At 38.8% G+C, this 17,442-nt stretch overlaps 1 protein-coding gene across 3 annotated transcripts in view; it reads left to right on the forward strand.

The window, feature by feature from the left end:
• SNX25 (sorting nexin 25) overlaps positions 1 to 17,442 on the forward strand; it is a 131,334-nt gene that overhangs the window by 82,024 nt on the left and 31,868 nt on the right. For all 3 annotated transcript variants that reach the window (XM_053900844.1, XM_019422270.2, XM_019422271.2), the window contains exons 7-8: positions 4,664 to 4,845; positions 16,588 to 16,719. In XM_053900844.1, coding sequence (XP_053756819.1) covers positions 4,664 to 4,845; positions 16,588 to 16,719 — 314 coding nt within the window. The remainder of the gene's footprint in view (positions 1 to 4,663; positions 4,846 to 16,587; positions 16,720 to 17,442) is intronic.

Below are 17,442 nucleotides of genomic sequence, written 5' to 3' on the forward strand. Positions count from 1 at the left end.
TGATGATGATGATGATGATGATGATTATTTAAGTATTTGATGATGATGATGATGATGATGATGATGATGATGATGAAGAAGAAGAAGAAGAAGAAGAAGAAGAAGAATGTTGAGTTACTAAGTTCTTTGGTTAGGGCCTGTCAGCCAAGCGTAGGACAAGTTGAGAAACTATTACTGAAGTCAAATGAAAATATCCCCTCAGCACACATACAGAAAAGTCATCCTGTAATATCAGACAGACCCTCTGGAACAAGGCCGTCTGTTGACCTGAAGTCTACCTGTTACCCTCTGTGCTAAGTACTGGCAAAAGCTGCTTCTGAAAGATCACATGTTTTGTGGTACTCTTCTAGGTCTTTTCAGTTACTTGTTCAGCCTGCCTTGGTACTGTTTCAGGCATTTGCACACATTGACTGAGTGGAACATGGGAGAGGTAATAGTGATCGTCCTAGGGAATTGATGGTCTCTGCTGAGTTCTATAGAACATTACTTAGACTCCACATTAAGAGGCACCAAGAAGCAGTACACAGACTCCCTTCTTTTATTGTGGGTACTTCTGATCTAAGCCAAGCACATTATGACCCACCTGCAGAAGGCTGATCTGACCTGCCTAGGAATATTTATATCTATCGAGTGCTCACCTTGGCCCTGAACATGGCCCTGAACATTGCCTAAAACAATCTCACTGTTTCCGAAGGGAGTTTGCTCTTGTGCTTTCCACAGGGGATTTCATACTCCCCTCGCTTTCCACAGGCCTCTGACCACTCACCCTTTTTACTTACCTCACTCTCAGCAGATAACCTTACTACTTTGGGGAAACAGAGACCATGTGAGGGGAACCGCCCCAGCTTCTAGGCACCAGAATACAAACTTGCTTTATGTACACCTTCTCTTCTGTCTTCCATGTTACTGTAGTGGCCTTTTTCCAAAGCTGATCTATTTGCTTGTCTTCTGGATGCCACTCCCCATCTGTCACCTCACCTCTCTCTCCTCTCTCTCTCTTAACTCTTAACTCTCTCTCTCTTAAATGAGCATTAAAACCAGCTCATCTCTCCCCCATTAACAACAACAACAACAACAACAACAAGCCTTCCTTCAACCCAGCCCTGCCTTTATGTTGTGTATGCAAAGCCAGTCCATTTTCCACAAGGAAATGACTAAATGCTTAGTCATGTTTAAAAATCAATTTTGTGTAAGTTTTTTTGCTTTTACTTGAAATTATATAATGCCAACATAAGGAAACCTGCCATCGTAAATGTTTTTAAATTAAACCTTAAAAAATTCTTGCTGAGACCACATAACTCCTAAGTGTCAGAGCCCGGATTCTAATGTAAGTCTGATTCCAGACTCTACTGAAAACTTTCCACTGTATTTGACATGGAGGTCACTAGTGATCTTGGCAACGGCAGATTTGGTGGAGAGGAGGAGTAGAAACCATGTTGTTGGAGTAAACTGAAGAATGGGAGGTGAGAATGCTATTTCTCTCCTTTAGGGGCCAAGTTCTAGAGAAGCATAATACCTGAAACATAGTAAGCACTTAGCAAAATGTTAGCTATTTTGTTGACCTCTCAGTAATACTGGACACAGCTCACTTGTTCCTTCAGCAAACATTTGCTGAGCTCCACTGTGTTACCAGGCATTGTTATAGGTGCTGGAGATACAGTAGTGTATAAATAAACAAAATGCCGACCTTCAGAGGATCTACTTACAGGATAAATAAGTCAAATAGAAGTGTGATGATACGTGCTATGGAGAAAGTAAAGCAGAGCGGGAGAAAGGCAGTGTTATAGGGTGGGGGTTGCTGTTAGAAATAGGGTGCCCAGGGAGGCGCTTCCCTGAGACCTGAACTGAGGGTCTGAAGGAGGTAGGAGTGAGCCATGCAGATCCGTGGGGGATGGAAGGGTCACACTGAGAGGAGGCATAAAACAGCCCTGAGCAGGGAACCACCCAGGGTGGTCAGGAAGCTAGTTACCAGAGACCACGTGTTACGTGATTCCATTACATGAAGTCTCCAGAATGGGCAAATCCATAGAGGAAGCCCCATAAAGATGCCTAGGGCTGAGAGGGTTGGGGTGACTAATGGGTACCTCGCTTCTTTTGGGGGTGATGAAAGTATTCAAAAAAGTGTGGTGATGGTGGCATAGTCTGTAAATACGCTAAATGCAGTTAAATTTACACTTTAAATAGAATTGTATGTGAAGTATATGTCAACAAAGCTGTTATTTTAAAAAGGAGGGAACCGCAAGGAAGCTGGTGTGGCTGACTGTGGAGAGTAGGAGGGGATGAGCCTGGAGAGTGTAGGGCCTTAGAGCCCCTTAAAGGTGCTTTGCCTTTTGCTGCAGGTGAAATGGGGGTCTGGGGGAGGTTTCTGAGCACAGGAATGATGTGATTGGGTTGATGTTTTTCTGTTTTTTGTTTTTAATTTTTTTAATGTTTATTTATTTGTGAGAGAGAGACAGAGTATGAGTGGGGAAGGGGCAGAGAGAGGGAGACACAGAATCAGAAGCAGGCTCCCAGGCTCCGAGCTGTCAGTGCAGAGTCCGATGCAGGGCTCGAACGCACAAACCGTGAGATCATGACCTGAGCGGAAGTCGGATGCTTAACCGACTGAGCCTCCCAGGTGCCCCTGGGTTGATGTTTTAATAGGTTTGCCTTGGCTGCTGTGCTGAGATAAAGACTGGAGGGGAGGTGAAGGTGGAAGCGTGCTGACCAGTTAGGAGGCTCTGCAGTAACAGACAAGAAATACTGTTTCTCCTGTTTTGCTGACATTCTTTCTCCGTAAACCGCACTCTCACATTTACCTTCTATCTCTCCTTCACCAGCCCCTTTGCCAGCTTCTTTTCTTCTTTCTCGCCATTAAATGTAGGGTTTATTTAGATTATGTACTGGGACCATTTTAGTTCTTCCTGGGTTGTCTCTACTCCCGCGACTTCAGCTACCGTCAAGTGCTGAACGCTTCTGAACTCCACACCTTATGTCTCTGCTTAGGTAGCCAAATGCCTTTAATTTGCCTGTTGTCTGCTGTGTAACAAACCACCCTAAAGTGCAGTGTCTTAAACAGCAGGTACTTCTTCTGCACCCGAATTGGCGGTTTTAGCAGGTTCGGCAGGAGTGGCTCTTCTCTCTTGACTGTGGCTGGACGGTTCACCTTTAGGATGGTGTATGCACACGGAGCCAGGGTGCCACTGGATGTGGGCTGAGGTCCTAGCCAGGGCTGTGGTCTTGGGGGGGGCCTCTCCGTGGAGATCTCTCCATTGACCACTCAGGCGTCCTCAAAGCGTGGAGGCCTCATGGCTGCTGGATGACTTTACCAAGCGGCTCAGGGCTCCAGGTCAGTGGCCTTTTACAGTCTAGCTTTAGAAGTCATCACCTCACTTACTCCATAATCACAAACCCACCCAGATTCGAGAAAAGGGAGCACATATCTTACTTCTCAGAGGGAGATTGTCGAAGTGACACAGTAAAAAGAGTAAGTAAGATGAAAGACCTTATCGTGACCACCTTTGCCAAATATCATCTGCCACATCATAAACCTGCTTTTCCTGTAATGTTCCCTGGTTCATAATTGGCCCCACCACCTCCATGGCTGCTCATGGCAGAAACTTGGGAGCCGTCTTTGATACGTCTGTTTTCTTTACATTGCTCAGCCACTGTCCTCTTTGCTGTCCGCTCAGTCACAGGGTCCTGTTCTCTATAAATCATTCTCAGATGCTTCCAGTCTTCTCTCCTGCCATTGCCATGACCTGGGTTTAGGCCACCATCTCCCTCCTTGGCTACTCCAACTGGTTTCTCTACCTGCAGTCTTTTACCTTCAATTATTTTTTTTATCCTTGCTGTATAATCTTTAAAAAATATAAATCCATTTATGACCTACTCTTGCTTAAAACCCATTAGAAGCCGCTCAGTGCTATTGAACTGAAGGCTGAAGTTATTTCTATGGGCTAAACAGCTTTATGTCGTCTGGCTCCTGCCTCCTCCAGATTCACTTTGGATCTCTAGCTTCCCTTGCACCTACTTCACGGGCCCTTGCAGTTCCTCCAAAGCTCTCTCTTTCCTGCTTCAGGGCATTCGCTTTCATATTTGCTGCTCCCTCTGTCTGCCACACTCCACTCCTTTTTCATTTTGTTTGAATGTAATTTGCTTAGGGAAACCTGGCTTAGAAGCGTTGGTTAAGCAGCTCAAGGGTACCTACACGTTTTCTTTATAGCCCATATTATGCTTGTAATTGCTAATCCTACCTTTGGATTTCTGCCTTGCTAGAAATCCACGAGATTTAACAATTGGTCTTGAGTCCCGAATGCCTCGTCAGTGCCTGACACAGAGCACTCACTGCATGCTTATGAATGGCTCTGTGTACATTACACATACATGTAAAGATATTTAAATACACATACATACATGCACATGTGAGTATATATATACAGAGGAGAGGGGTTTTTTTGTTAATGTTTTACCCTTGAGTAGGATTTTTCAGTGGTATATGTACAAATTATATTTAGAAATTAATGGTGTTTCTCTTTGAGAGTATATATACATATGTGTGTAGCATGAACAATACCCACTGTTCAAAATGTACCACATCAGATACCAATCTTTTCAGTGTTGTTATGTTCCCCTTTTCATACCTTGTCCTCTGACTGGGTCCTGTCCATCCATCCCATTCAAGGTAAAGAAACTGCTGCAATGAAAGCTGATCTCCTAAGGGCCAGGAATATGAAAAGGTACATTAACCAACTGACTGTGGCTAAGAAGCAGTGCGAGAAGAGAATCCGAATCCTGGGAGGCCCTGCCTATGACCAGCAAGAGGATGGGGCCTTGGATGAGGGAGAAGGGCCTCAAAGCCAGAAGGTAGAACTTTGCAGTTTCTTGTTTTGACCATTTCATGTTTATCATAAACATTCATGTAATCTCCCATCCAATATTTTAGCTTTTTGGTATTTAACATAAAGCATATGTTCCAGAACAGAGACTCACATGTTTGCTTTTACACGTCAAAGAGCTGTATTACTTGGTGTCCTTGACTTCTGTGAAGGGTGATAGGTATGAGAGATAGGCACGGGGTGTGTGTGTGTGTGTGTGTGTGTGTGTGTGTGTGCATGCCCATGTGTATTTTCCTGTCCCAGAGGCACATGCTTACATTTGTAAGGGCCCAGTCAAGTTACCCACTACCAGTTGGAAAGAAATAACCACCTGTGGAATGGAAAGTATCTTGTGGTTATTTTACTTAGCTCTCACCACAACTCTATGAAATTTGAATCTCTCAATATTTCCATTTAAAGGCTAAGAAACAGAGTTGGTTTAAGTAAATTACCTAAGGCCAGGTGGGAAGAGGCAGAACTAGATATAAACCCAGATCTAGTTGCTACACAGTCTGAGTGCTTTCTCACTAAGCCATAATATATCAGCGACTATTTTTTGAACAAAACTTTGGACTGTCTGATACTGAGTCCTGAAATCATGGAGCTTAGGAAAGTGTCCTAGCCCTACCTCAGCACCAGCTGTATACTCTGAAGGACCCAAGCTTGTCTTCTAAGACTGAGAGAACGCTAGGATTGAAGGAAACGGTAGTGGGACTCCCGGAAGGGCTTGCTTGTACCACTTGGGAACAGGACTTCAGGGCAAACTCCAAACTCCTCTTTTGAAAGAAGGCACTTAGTCACAAAGAGGCCACCATCAGTATTAAGTTAACTCTGGCTACAGCCTCTGACCTCACCTATTTGGATTTTTAGTCTCTTGATCTTTTCCTCTTCAGTTCTTGGTTTGACTTCAGATGCTTATCTGTGATTTTTCCCTTCCTCGTATTCCAGTGATGAGCTTTGACCTTTTTTTCTTGTACATGGCCCAGTATTCATTAGAGCTTCTTCAGGATAGTGTATGTTCGACCTTGAACCAACTCTAACACAAGCCAGAGTTCTTCCGCAATATCTTACACAAGTGGTACAAATGAAGCCCCGAATAGCTCTTGTTTTATAGAGGCGTCTCCTCACCACTGGAGATCTGTTTATTTTGCTGTTAGCAAATATACCTTTCTGTAGTTTTGGCTTTGTGGTACAAAGTGAAAATTTCACCTTTTGGTGGACGTTGAAGAGAGAGTGGATTTGGCAGGTTGAATGTTGTCTTTCTTCCTCTTTCTTGTCAGCCTCTGGACTCTAATAGATTTCCAGCCACGTCTCTCATAGAAGAGGTTCTCTTCATGTGTCCCATGTATTCATTTATTCATTCAACAGACATTTATTGTGGGTCCACAGTCTCTCAGTTGCAGTGCAAGGTACTAGGATCCAAAAGGAATAAGATGGAGTCTCTTCTTGCAAAGAGTCCCATATAATTATAAAATAGAAAGGTAAGTGATCCAGTAAAAATGGGAGATACGCACCTAGAAGAAGCACCCGATGGTTTGCTACCTAGTCAAAAGATGATGTGGTTTTAGATCTTATGGTAAAAGAAAACCTTGGGAAACATAAAAGAAGCTCATTTTAGGAGAGCTGAAAGTGATGTCAGTATACATTACCTGGCAGTATTTAGTAGAAGTAGGCTTAATCTGGTTTTACCTCCACTTTGACTTGTCTCCCCAGATACTTAGGAAAGGCACAACCCATTGCTGGTGCAACAGTTTAACCTCAGAGGAAAATCATTTCTGTTAGACTTCAGGCTGGAAGCCTCAGATAATATTACAGAATTCTAATGTTTATAATGGTTTGCTATTCTAAAGGTAAGACTGGTTAATTTGGGGCCGTACATGGATAGAATGGTTTTGCTATAACCTAATCATATTTAATCCAGAGGAATCGCCACCTAACTTTATTTCAGAACTTAGTCTTCAAAATTAGATGAATCCCTCAATTAAAAGAAAGTGATCAAGTAAATAAATAATAGGAAAGAATTATATGCCCTCTACAAGAAACTAAATATGAAGGCAAAGATTGGTTGAAAGTGAAAGGAGGAGAAAAGGCATGCTATGTAAACACAAAGCATAAGAAATATAAAGTAGCTAATGTTAGCATCAGACGAAATAGACACTAGGACAAGGAATATAACTAGGGATGAAGAACATTTCATTCTGATAGAGGGGTCAATTCATCACGAAGGCATGATAATCCTAAATGTAAATATGTATGCAATCAGTGAGACCTTTAAAATATGTGAAGTACAAACTGACAGAACTGAAAGGAGGAAAAAAGATCCACAATTATTATTGGAAGTGTTCACACCTCTCTCTCAGTAATTGATAAAAAAAGAAACAAAAAACCAGAATATAGAAAATGTAAACACTAGTACAACTAATGGGAACTAATGGACATTTCTAGAACATTCCACCTAACATCAACAGAATACTCATTCTTCTCAAGCATATATTGAACATTCACCAAGAAAGACTATACTGCTGGGCAATAAAACAAATCCCGACAGATTAAAAAGGTTTAAAATTATACAAACTGTATTCTCTGACCAAGTGGATTTGGAAAGTCTGGAAAATTCTCAAATATTTGAAGAATTAAGCAACATAATAAAGCTTGAATCAAGAAATCAGAAGGGAAATTAGGAACTAGTTTGAATGGAATGAAAGTGAAAATATAACATCTTAATACTTGTGGGATACAGTTAAAGCAGTACTTGGAAGGAAACACTCATGCTTATATTAAAAAAGAAGAAAGGCCGGGGCATCTGGGTGGCTGTTGGTTAAGTGTACAACTCTTAATCTCAGCTCAGGTCATGACTTCACAGTTTGCAAGAAGGAGAAAGAAGGACGAGGAGGAGGAGAAGGGTCTAAAATCAGTGTTCTTCCCCCTTAAGAAGCTACAAATGAAAACTAAAATGACTAGAAAAGAGGAAATAATATAACAACAGAAATCAGTGAAATAGACAACAGAAAAACAGTAGAGAAAAATAAATGAAAACAAAAGGTAGTTCTCTGAAAAGATGATTATACACTCTAGTTTGACAAAAAGAAGAGAGAAGGCACAAATGACCATTATGAATGAGAGAGGGGGCATCACTGTAGATCTTAGATGCATTAAGAGGAAAACAAAGGAATATTATGAACAATTTTAAGCCAATAAATTTCGCGATTTGAATAAAATACACAAATTCCTTAACTGTATCCCACAAGTATTAATACAAATTACCAAAACTGACTCAAAAAGAAATAAAAAATCAGAGTAGCCTTAGGTGTATTAAAGAAAATGAATATATAATTTAAAACCTTCCCACAAAGAAAGCTTCCGGCCCAGATAATTTCACTAGTGAATTCTACTGAACATTCAAGACAAAGATAATATCAATCTTAGCAATATTATTTCAAAAAATGGAGGAGAAAGCTACTTTAACTCCTCATAAGAAACCAACATAACTCTGACACCAAACCAGAGAAAAACATTAAAACAATGAAAATTACTTACCAATATTCATCAAGAACCTAAACAAAAAATTCTTAACAAAATATTAGCAAATCAAATATAGTGATCTGTGAATAGAAAAATTACTCCAATATATGTACTCCTGGAAGTGAGTCTTTAGTATAAAATTGTATACATCATTTTTCTGCAATTCTGTTGTCAAGCCTTAATTTTTAAACAGCTTTATTAAGGTATAATGATCTACAATACATTGTACATATTTAAAGTATATAATTTGATAAGTTTGACATATGTATGTACTCATGAAACCATCACCACAGTCAAGATAGTAATTGTATTTGTCATCCACAAAAATTTTTACCAACCCCTTTGTAATCTTTCTCTTAACCCCACTTGAGACCCACTGACCTATTCCTTTCACCTGTGTTTACTTATCTAGTAAGTTACTTCTTAACTACCCTGATTTTTGGCACCTGTCATTGTCTTTTCTTTTTTTAGCCAAAATCTTGGTTCAGTTTCTTCCTAATGAGTTTTTGTTGTCTCTTGTCATTGACAACAGCTATGACAAGTCTCACAACAACCCATAAAGTACCACCCATAAAGGTGGTACTATTGCCAATCTATAGAAGAAGAAACTGAGGCTCAGAGTGACGGAGTCACTTAGAGCTCCCAGAACTGGAAATTCTGGCAAAGCCAGGATTCAAACCTCTAAATCCTGAACAATTTTACCTACACGGTATTGCCTTCCTATCTGGCTTTGTTTTCATCTGAATATGAAAACAAAAAAATCTGTATTGTTTTATTTTTTGTAAGGTTGTACACTCATTTTCAAATGGCCCCCAAATGGAAAGATGGAAGGAAGAATTTAAGAAAAAATAAAGGGAGAAGAGGAAATGAAAATATAAGGGGTGTGGAAATCAGTGGCAGTAAATGATTGATCTCTGAAATCAGTTTTCTTTCTTTTTTTTTAAGCTTCATTTTGAATCCGGTTAGTTAACATAGTGTTATATTAGTTTCAGATGTACAATATAGTGATTCAACAATTCCAAACATCACCCGGTATGCATCACATGTGCACTCTTTAATCCCCATCACCTACTTCACGACCCCCCCCCCCCCCCTTCTGGTGACCCATCAGTTTGTTTTCTGTAGGTAAGAGTTTGTTTGTTGGCTTCTCTCTCTCTGTCTCTCTCTCTGTCTTTTTCCCATTGCTCATTGTTTTGTTTCTTAAATTCCACATAGGAGTGAAATTATATTGTATTTGTTTTCCTCTGACTTATTTTACTTAGCATAATACTGTCTAGCTCCATCCATGTCATTGCAAATGGCAAGATTTCATTCTTTTTATGGCTGAATAATATTCCAGTGTGTGTGTGTGTGTGTGTGTGTGTGTGTGTGTGTGTGTGTGTGTGTGTACACACACTTTTTATTTATCCATTCATCAATCAGTGGACACTTGGGCTGCTTCCAAATCTTGGCTACTATAAATAATGCCGCCATAAACTTAGGGGTGCATGTATCCCTTTGAATGAGTGTTCTTGTATTCTTTGGGTAAATACCCAGTAGTGCAATTGTCAGATCATAAGGTAGTTCTGTCTTTAACGTTCTGAGGAACCTCCATACTGTTTTCCACGGTGGCTGCACCAGTTTGTATTTCCATCAACAGTGCAAGAGGGTTCCTTTTTCTCCACATCCTCACCAACACCTGTTGTTTATTCTGTTGCTGATTTTATCCAGTCTGACAGGTGTGAGGTGTTACCTCATTGTAGTTTTGATTTGCATTTCCCTGATGGTAAGATATGATGAGCATCTTTTTATGTGTCTGTTGGCTATCTGGATATCGTCTTGGGAGAAATATTTTTTCGTGTCTTCTGTCCATTTTTTAATTGGATTATTTGGTTTTTTTGGGAGTTGAGTTTGAGAAGTTCTTCGTATATTTTGGATACTAACCCTTTATCTTATATGTCATTTGCAAATATCTTCTATTATGTTGGCTGCCTTTTGGTTTTGTTGCTTGTTTCCTTTGCAGAAGCTTTTCATTGTGATGTAGTACCAATAGTTTGTTTTTGTTTCCCTTGCTTGAGGAGACGTATCTAGAAAGAAGTTGCTGCAGGTTGTGTCAAAGAAGTTACAGCCTGTGTTCTCTTCTAGGATTTTTATGATTACAGGCCTCATATTTAGGTCTTTTATCCATTTTGAATTTACTTTTGTGTATGGTGTAAGAAAGTGGTCCAGTTCTTTCTTATGCATGTTGGTGTCTGGTTTTCCCAACACCATTTTTTGAAGAGACCATCTTTTTTCCATTGGATATTCTTTCCTGCTTTGTCAAAGATTCATTGACCTCATAGTTGTGAGTTCATTTCTGGGTTTTCTACTCTGGTCCATTGATTGTAATATAACTTGAAGTGTGGAATTGTGATGCCTCCAGCTTTGCTTTTCTATTCAAGATTGTTTTGGCTATTCAGGGCCTTTTTGTGGTTCCATACACATTTTAGGATTCTTCTATTTCTGTGAAAAATGCTGTTGGTATTTTGATAGGGATTGCATTAAATGTGTAGATTGCTTTGGGTAGTATAGACGTTTTAATAATAGTTTTTCTTCCAATCAAAGAGTATGGAATGTCTTTCCATTCTTTTGGTTGTCTTTAATTTCTTTCATCAGTGTATTAGAGTTTTCAGAATACAGGTCTTTCACCTCTTTGGTTAGATTTATTCTTGGATATCTTATTTTGGGTACAATTGTAAATGGGATTGTTTTCTTTATTTCTCTTTCTGCTACTTCATTATTGGTGTATAGAAATGCAACAGACTTCTGTACATTGATTTTGTATCCTGTGACTTTACTGAGTTCATTTGTTAGTTCTAGCAGTGTTTTGATGGAGTGTTTTGAGTTTTCTATGTATGGTATCATGTCATCTGCAAATAGTAAAACTTTTACTTCTTCCTTACCAATTTGAATGCCCTTTATTTCTTTTTGTTGCCTGATTGCTGTGGCTAGGACTCTCAGTATTATGTTGAATAAAAGTGGTGAGAGTGGAGATCCTTTTCTTGTTCATGACCTTAGGAAAACTGAGAGGTTTTCCTCATTAAAGATGTTGTTAGCTGTGAGTTTTTCATATCTATAAACACAAACACATCTCTTACTGATGTGATGTATCACAGTGATTGATTTGTGAATATTGAACCACTCTTGTAGCCTAGGGGAAGAAATCCCACTTGATTGTGGAAAATGATTTTTTTAATGTATTGTTAGATTCATTTTGGTAGTATTTTGTTAAGAAATTTTGCATCTGTGTTCATCAGGGATGTTGGCCTGTGGTTCTCCTTTTTTAGTGGTGTCTTTATTTGGTTTTGGGATCAGAGTAATGCTGGCCTCATAGAATGAATTTGGAAGTTTTCCTTCCTTTTCTATTCTTTGGAATAGTTTGAGAAGAATAAATATTAAATGTACTTTAAATGTTTGGTAGTATTCACCTGCGAAGCCATCTGGCCCTGGACTTCTATTTGTTGGGAGTTTTTTGATTACTGGTTCAATTTTTTTGCTGGTTATCAGTCTTAAAAAATTTCTAATTCTTCATATTTCAGTTTTGGTAGTTTATATGTTTGTACGAGTGTATCCATTTCTTCTAGGTTGTCCAGTTTGTTGGCACATACTTTTTCATACTATTCCCTTATGATTACTTGTATTTCTGTGGAGTTGGTTGTTATTTTTCCTCTCTCATTTGTTATTTTGAGTCTCTCTCTCTTTTTTTCTTGATAAGTCTGGCTAGAAGTTTATTAGTTTTATTGAGTTTTTTCAAATAACCAGATCCTGATTTTCTTGGTCTGTTCTATTGCGGGTTTATTTTTTAATTTTTTTTTAGTTTTTATATCCTTTATTTCTGTTCTAATCTTTATTATTCCCTTCTTTCTGCTGGTTTTTAGGTTTTGTTGTTCTTTTTCTAGGTCCTCTATGTGTAAGGTCCTCTATGTGTAAGGTCCTCTATGTTTGAGATTTTTCTTGTTTTTTTGAGGTAGCCCTGTATTGCTATAAATTTCCCTCTTAAAACTGCTTTTGCTGCATCTCGGGGTTTGGGCCATTGTGTTCTCATTTTCATTTGTTTCCGTGTATTTTTAAAATTTCTTCTTTGATTTCCTGGTTGACTCATTCATTGTTTAGTAGCATGTAGGGTGGTGGTGGGAGATGGCTATGGCCAGTTCCTTCATTCCCAGAGTGGTCTCTCCATGAATGCTGCCTCTCTGGGATACACTCCAGAATGAGTAAATAACCTCCCTACTTGGTGCCCCAGGTGCTCTTCAGATTGCTGTTTCCACGCTGTATGTCCATGAGTTGTTGGCTTGACTTTTCTCCAAGAACAGTGCAGGGCCCTCCGGGCTCTATCCCAGCCAAGTCCACTGACCTCCATTTATTTATTTATTTAAAAAAAATTTAAAAAAATTAAAAAAAAAATTTTTTTTTTTTAAACGTTTATTTATTTTTGAAACAGAGAGAAACAGAGCATGAACGGGGGAGGGTCAGAGAGAGAGGGAGACACAGAATCTGAAACAGGCTCCAGGCTCTGAGCGGTCAGCACAGAGCCTGGCGCGAGGCTCGAACTCACGGACCGCGAGATCATGACCTGAGCCGAAGTTGGACACTCAACCGACTGAGCCACCCAGGCGCCCTAAAAAAATTTTTTAAAGATTCATTTATTTTTGAGAGACAGAGGCAGAGCATGAGCAGAGGAAGGGGAGAGAGGGAGGGAGATACAGAATCTGAAACAGGCTCTAGGCTCTGAGCTGTTTGTTAGCACAGAGATGGACACGGGGCTTGAACCCACGAACTTTGAGACTATGACCTGAGCTGAAGTTGGACGCTCAACCGACTGAGCCACCCAAGCACCTCTAAGTCCACTGACCTTTAGAAATAAGTTCAGGCTTTAAGCCCTGATGGTTGCCACAAGTCACAAAATTAGACCCCTCGTGCATTTTAGGCCAATTACTGTGGGAATCCATTTTCCCCTGTGCTCCCCGGTGTCCCACCCTTGTCTGTGACCCTGGCTTCCTCCCCACTGCAGCACAAGGATCCATTTCTCTCCCAAGTCTGTCACCGCACTTCCTGCTTTCTTCTATGTGGCCTCTTCTCTACCTTTATAAAGTTGTGGAGTTTGTTCTGCCAGTCTGCAGGTCAGTTTCTGAGGTATTCAGGTATTGGTTATCTAGTTGTGTTCATGGGATGAGGCAAGCCTGTGATCCTTCTACTCCACCACTGTCTTCCAACCCACCGTCTAAGATCAGTTTTTATCTCAATGTATTTGATCCAAGACCAAGAATATTACTGAGTGTAGCCCAGGACTCTGCACTTGAATATGAAAAGATTCCTTGACTTTCTGTTTCTGTTGGAGTTCTTATAGAGCATTTTTCCTAAATGCATCTTTCCTTCTTGACTTCCATACTATTTGTAGTTTGCTATAAACACAAATCAGGTAATCTCTTAAGGAGATGAACTATTTTATTATGGTTAAGAAGCTGTGCTGCGTAGTCAGAAAGCCTGGCTCTCAATTCTGTATCTACTGGGGATTGATTTTGGGCAAGTTAGTTAGCTTGTTTGTACTCCAGTTGTAAAATTGGGATAGTTTGTGCATACCCTATAGATGGCAACCATTAAATAATGAACATAGGTGGGTAAGTACACCACTTAGTATAAGAGCACTCAATAAATGTTATTACTGGCATTGATTGTTAAGGAGGTATGTTTAGTGATGATACAGATGTAAGAAAAATCCAATTGTAACCTCTCCTTTTAGGATAAAACATTATTCCCAAGATCCTAACTCTACATATTCTCATTAGTTTTCTGGAGTTATTCTCATGAGTATTTTGTAACTAGAGAATCCTATGTCCCTCTTGGTAACATGTTGGGTGCTTAGGAACACATTTATTCCTCTAAGGCCCTGAGGTACTTTTGAGTGCTTGGTGGAAATTTTCCTGGAGAAAAATTAACTAGCTGGGTAAGAGGGAATCCACACAAAACATAAAACTAAGTTTGTAAAATATGCATCATGAAACCAGATCCAGTCTAGAGACCATCGACTGTGGTAGCTCTCCTCCCAGAATTACCAGAGGTCTTAGGACAGAAAAAAAGGCTGACCCAACAAATAAGAGCACAGTGTTTGCTGTGTGGAAGCCCTTAGTAAATTTTAATTATTGTTATATCATCTATAGTTTTTAACTTTTTTTGTAATTTGTTTTAATGTTTATTTTTGAGAGAGAGAGAGAGAGAGCTGGGAAGGTGCAGAGAGAAGAGGGAGACACAGAATCTGAAGCAGGGTCCAGGATATGAGCTATCAGCACAGAGCTGGACGTGGGGCTTGAACTCACAAATGGTGAGATCATGACCTGAGCCGAAGTTGGATGCTTAACCGACTCAGCCACCTCGGCCAGGTGCCCCATATCATCAATAGTTTTTAAAAAATGACTATTTTAGTAGTGGTGTCAACTTTGACCTACCCACCCTTCTCTTTTCACTTCCACACAAAAATCTCAGATACTGAAATTAATTAATGTCAAATTAATTGAGATTGAGTTAATCTCAGATGAATACATTTGACTTTGAAGTGTACTATCTATGCATCCTGTCCACCCAGACCCATTCCATTAGTGTAGATGTTACACAGTGAAATTCTCTTTTTCAAGAGAGGAAAAAAAAATGGATAGAGAACTTGGTTAATCCATTGGCCAATTAAGAGATATGTCACCTATTGAACTATGGTTTAGATATATTTGCTGTCATTTATTTGTATATATTTGCACTCTTGGAACTGAACATAGCATATTCATAAAACACAAAAGTCTAAAAATGGCTAATATTTTAGAAGGTGTTTTGGACTTGGTTTTGCAAATATGTGAATTTGTATCTAATTTGGAATTCATTTTGATCGAAGGAAAATTATACTGGGGAGACTTTCTTAGAATTTGTCAAATGCCCTTTCTGCTTGGCTTCTCCCTATGTTAAAAATCGATAGCTCTCTGAGTGATCTGTTATGCCTAGCCCGAGTTGATATGGGCTCCTACAAACCTCCATGGACCATGTACAGTTAGAATTTGTATGTCACAGTGCTTTAGTGGTAGGGTTTCCATAAAGATACATGCTATGATTTTCCAAAGTTAGTAAACTAAATCCTAATAGTCTGAAATATTTATGGACTCCAATTGTTAGGGGTCTGTAGCATGGGATGACTGTCTCCTTTAATGAGTTACCAGAAGTTGTTAGAAAAATGCCTGCCTCTTTCTGTTTACAGAAACTATTGAGGACTCACTGTTGGTAGAAGAGTTGAATCTGTGTTGATCGTATGCACTTGATTTTAGAAAGATCTTACTGGTCACATTTCCAAAAAATTTCCCACTGCCACAATATAAATTGTTAAGAATCTTAAAACATAAGTGTTTCTTTTAATTGCATTTGAGATATACTTACAGGTCTTTTTCTTAATTAACTAAGAACTAAGGATATGGGACTTCAGTTCCTTCTAAATTAATTTGAGGGATTTTTTCCTAATTAATTGAGTTATGAATTATTATGAAAGTGATCTGCTTTCTTCTATTATGGCAGCCTGTGCTCAAGATTTTGCCCACTGTATCTTCAGATTTGTTTTTTCTTTTTCTGTAAGCATACAAAATAGTAAACCAAGGAGTCATTTTGATATATAGTGCAATATTATGAACTAATTAAAATGATGCTTACAAAAGATATCTTAAATGAATATGATACTGTAAATGAAGGAGCAAGATATAAAATAATTTTCATCACAAGTATAAGGATGGAAGGCAAAAATGTCAAATTATTAGAGTCCAGCTTCCTGGTCTTTTATATATTTCTCTTTAATTTTTCTATTATGGGTATCTATTAACTTTTAGCAGTTTATCCCATAGGGCCGGGATTTTTGTCTCATTTCCTAGAAATGTGCCTGATACAGAGTAGATGCCAAATAAATCTTTTGCTGAATGAGTGAATGATTAATTGAAAATTGGCACTTATGAATATGTACATTTTGAATACTGAATAACTTTTTCCATTTAAAATTTAGGAAGTTGAGAGAAATACTGTATTAGGTTGACTACGACCTTAAAAAATGAGACTTTTTTTTTCTTGAATGTAGACACCAATCCATTGAAAGTTAAAGGAAACTGATATTTAGAATTTTATTTTTAAGTTTTTAACGTTTTCCTTATTTTTTTTCCTTAAATTTCCTTAATAGATTCTTCAGTTTGAAGATATTTTGGCCAATACGTTCTACCGAGAGCACTTTCGAATGTACATGGAAAGGATGGACAAGAGAGCTCTGATTAGTTTTTGGGAGTCAGTGGAATATCTGAAGAGTGCTAACAAGGTAGTATATATAGGCTCAAAGAAATATTAATCACCAGCTGGTGAAAACTTGCATGTTAGGCAGTGTGTCTGTGTTTCTCAATGAAGCTGTAAGATAAATATACATTAAAAGACTATTTAAAACCAAATATAATAATGGAATTATGTTCCAGCTCATAATGGTAAATAAAATTATATTTTATTTTCACAAAAAGATACTTCTGAATGTGTGGTCAAGGGAAAAACAGATTCATAAATGTACCAAAATACTGAATTTACTTTCAGGCAGTTTTTTTGGTTTGCTTTTTTAGCACATTATAAAAAAAGTTATATACATCCACATTACTGGTACAATGAATTGATCTTGTCATGTACACCTCAATCTCATAACCTTGTTATTTTAATATCATGTGCATATTTTACACTACTGTTCTTCTTTTATTTCATTTAAAATATGACTGAATTAAGAAACACAAAAACCTTTAAAAAGTGGGTGGGGGTGGGGGGTGTGCCTGGGTGGCTCAGTTGGTTAAGCGGCTGACTTCGGCTCAGGTCATGATCTCACAGGTTCATGGGTTCGAGCCCCGCATCGGGCTCTGTGCTGACGGCTCAGAGCCTGGAGCATGCTTCGGATTCTGTGTCTCCCTCTCTCTGTGCCCCTTCCCTGCTCACGCTCTCTTAAAAATAAATAAACATTAAAAAAAAAAAAACCACAAAAGAAGATTTTTGGTTCTAGATGCCTCTT

The sequence above is a fragment of the Panthera pardus genome, unplaced genomic scaffold (assembly GCF_024362965.1).
Source record: "Panthera pardus isolate Hobbes unplaced genomic scaffold, ASM2436296v1 HiC_scaffold_13, whole genome shotgun sequence".
NCBI lineage: Eukaryota > Metazoa > Chordata > Mammalia > Carnivora > Felidae > Panthera > Panthera pardus.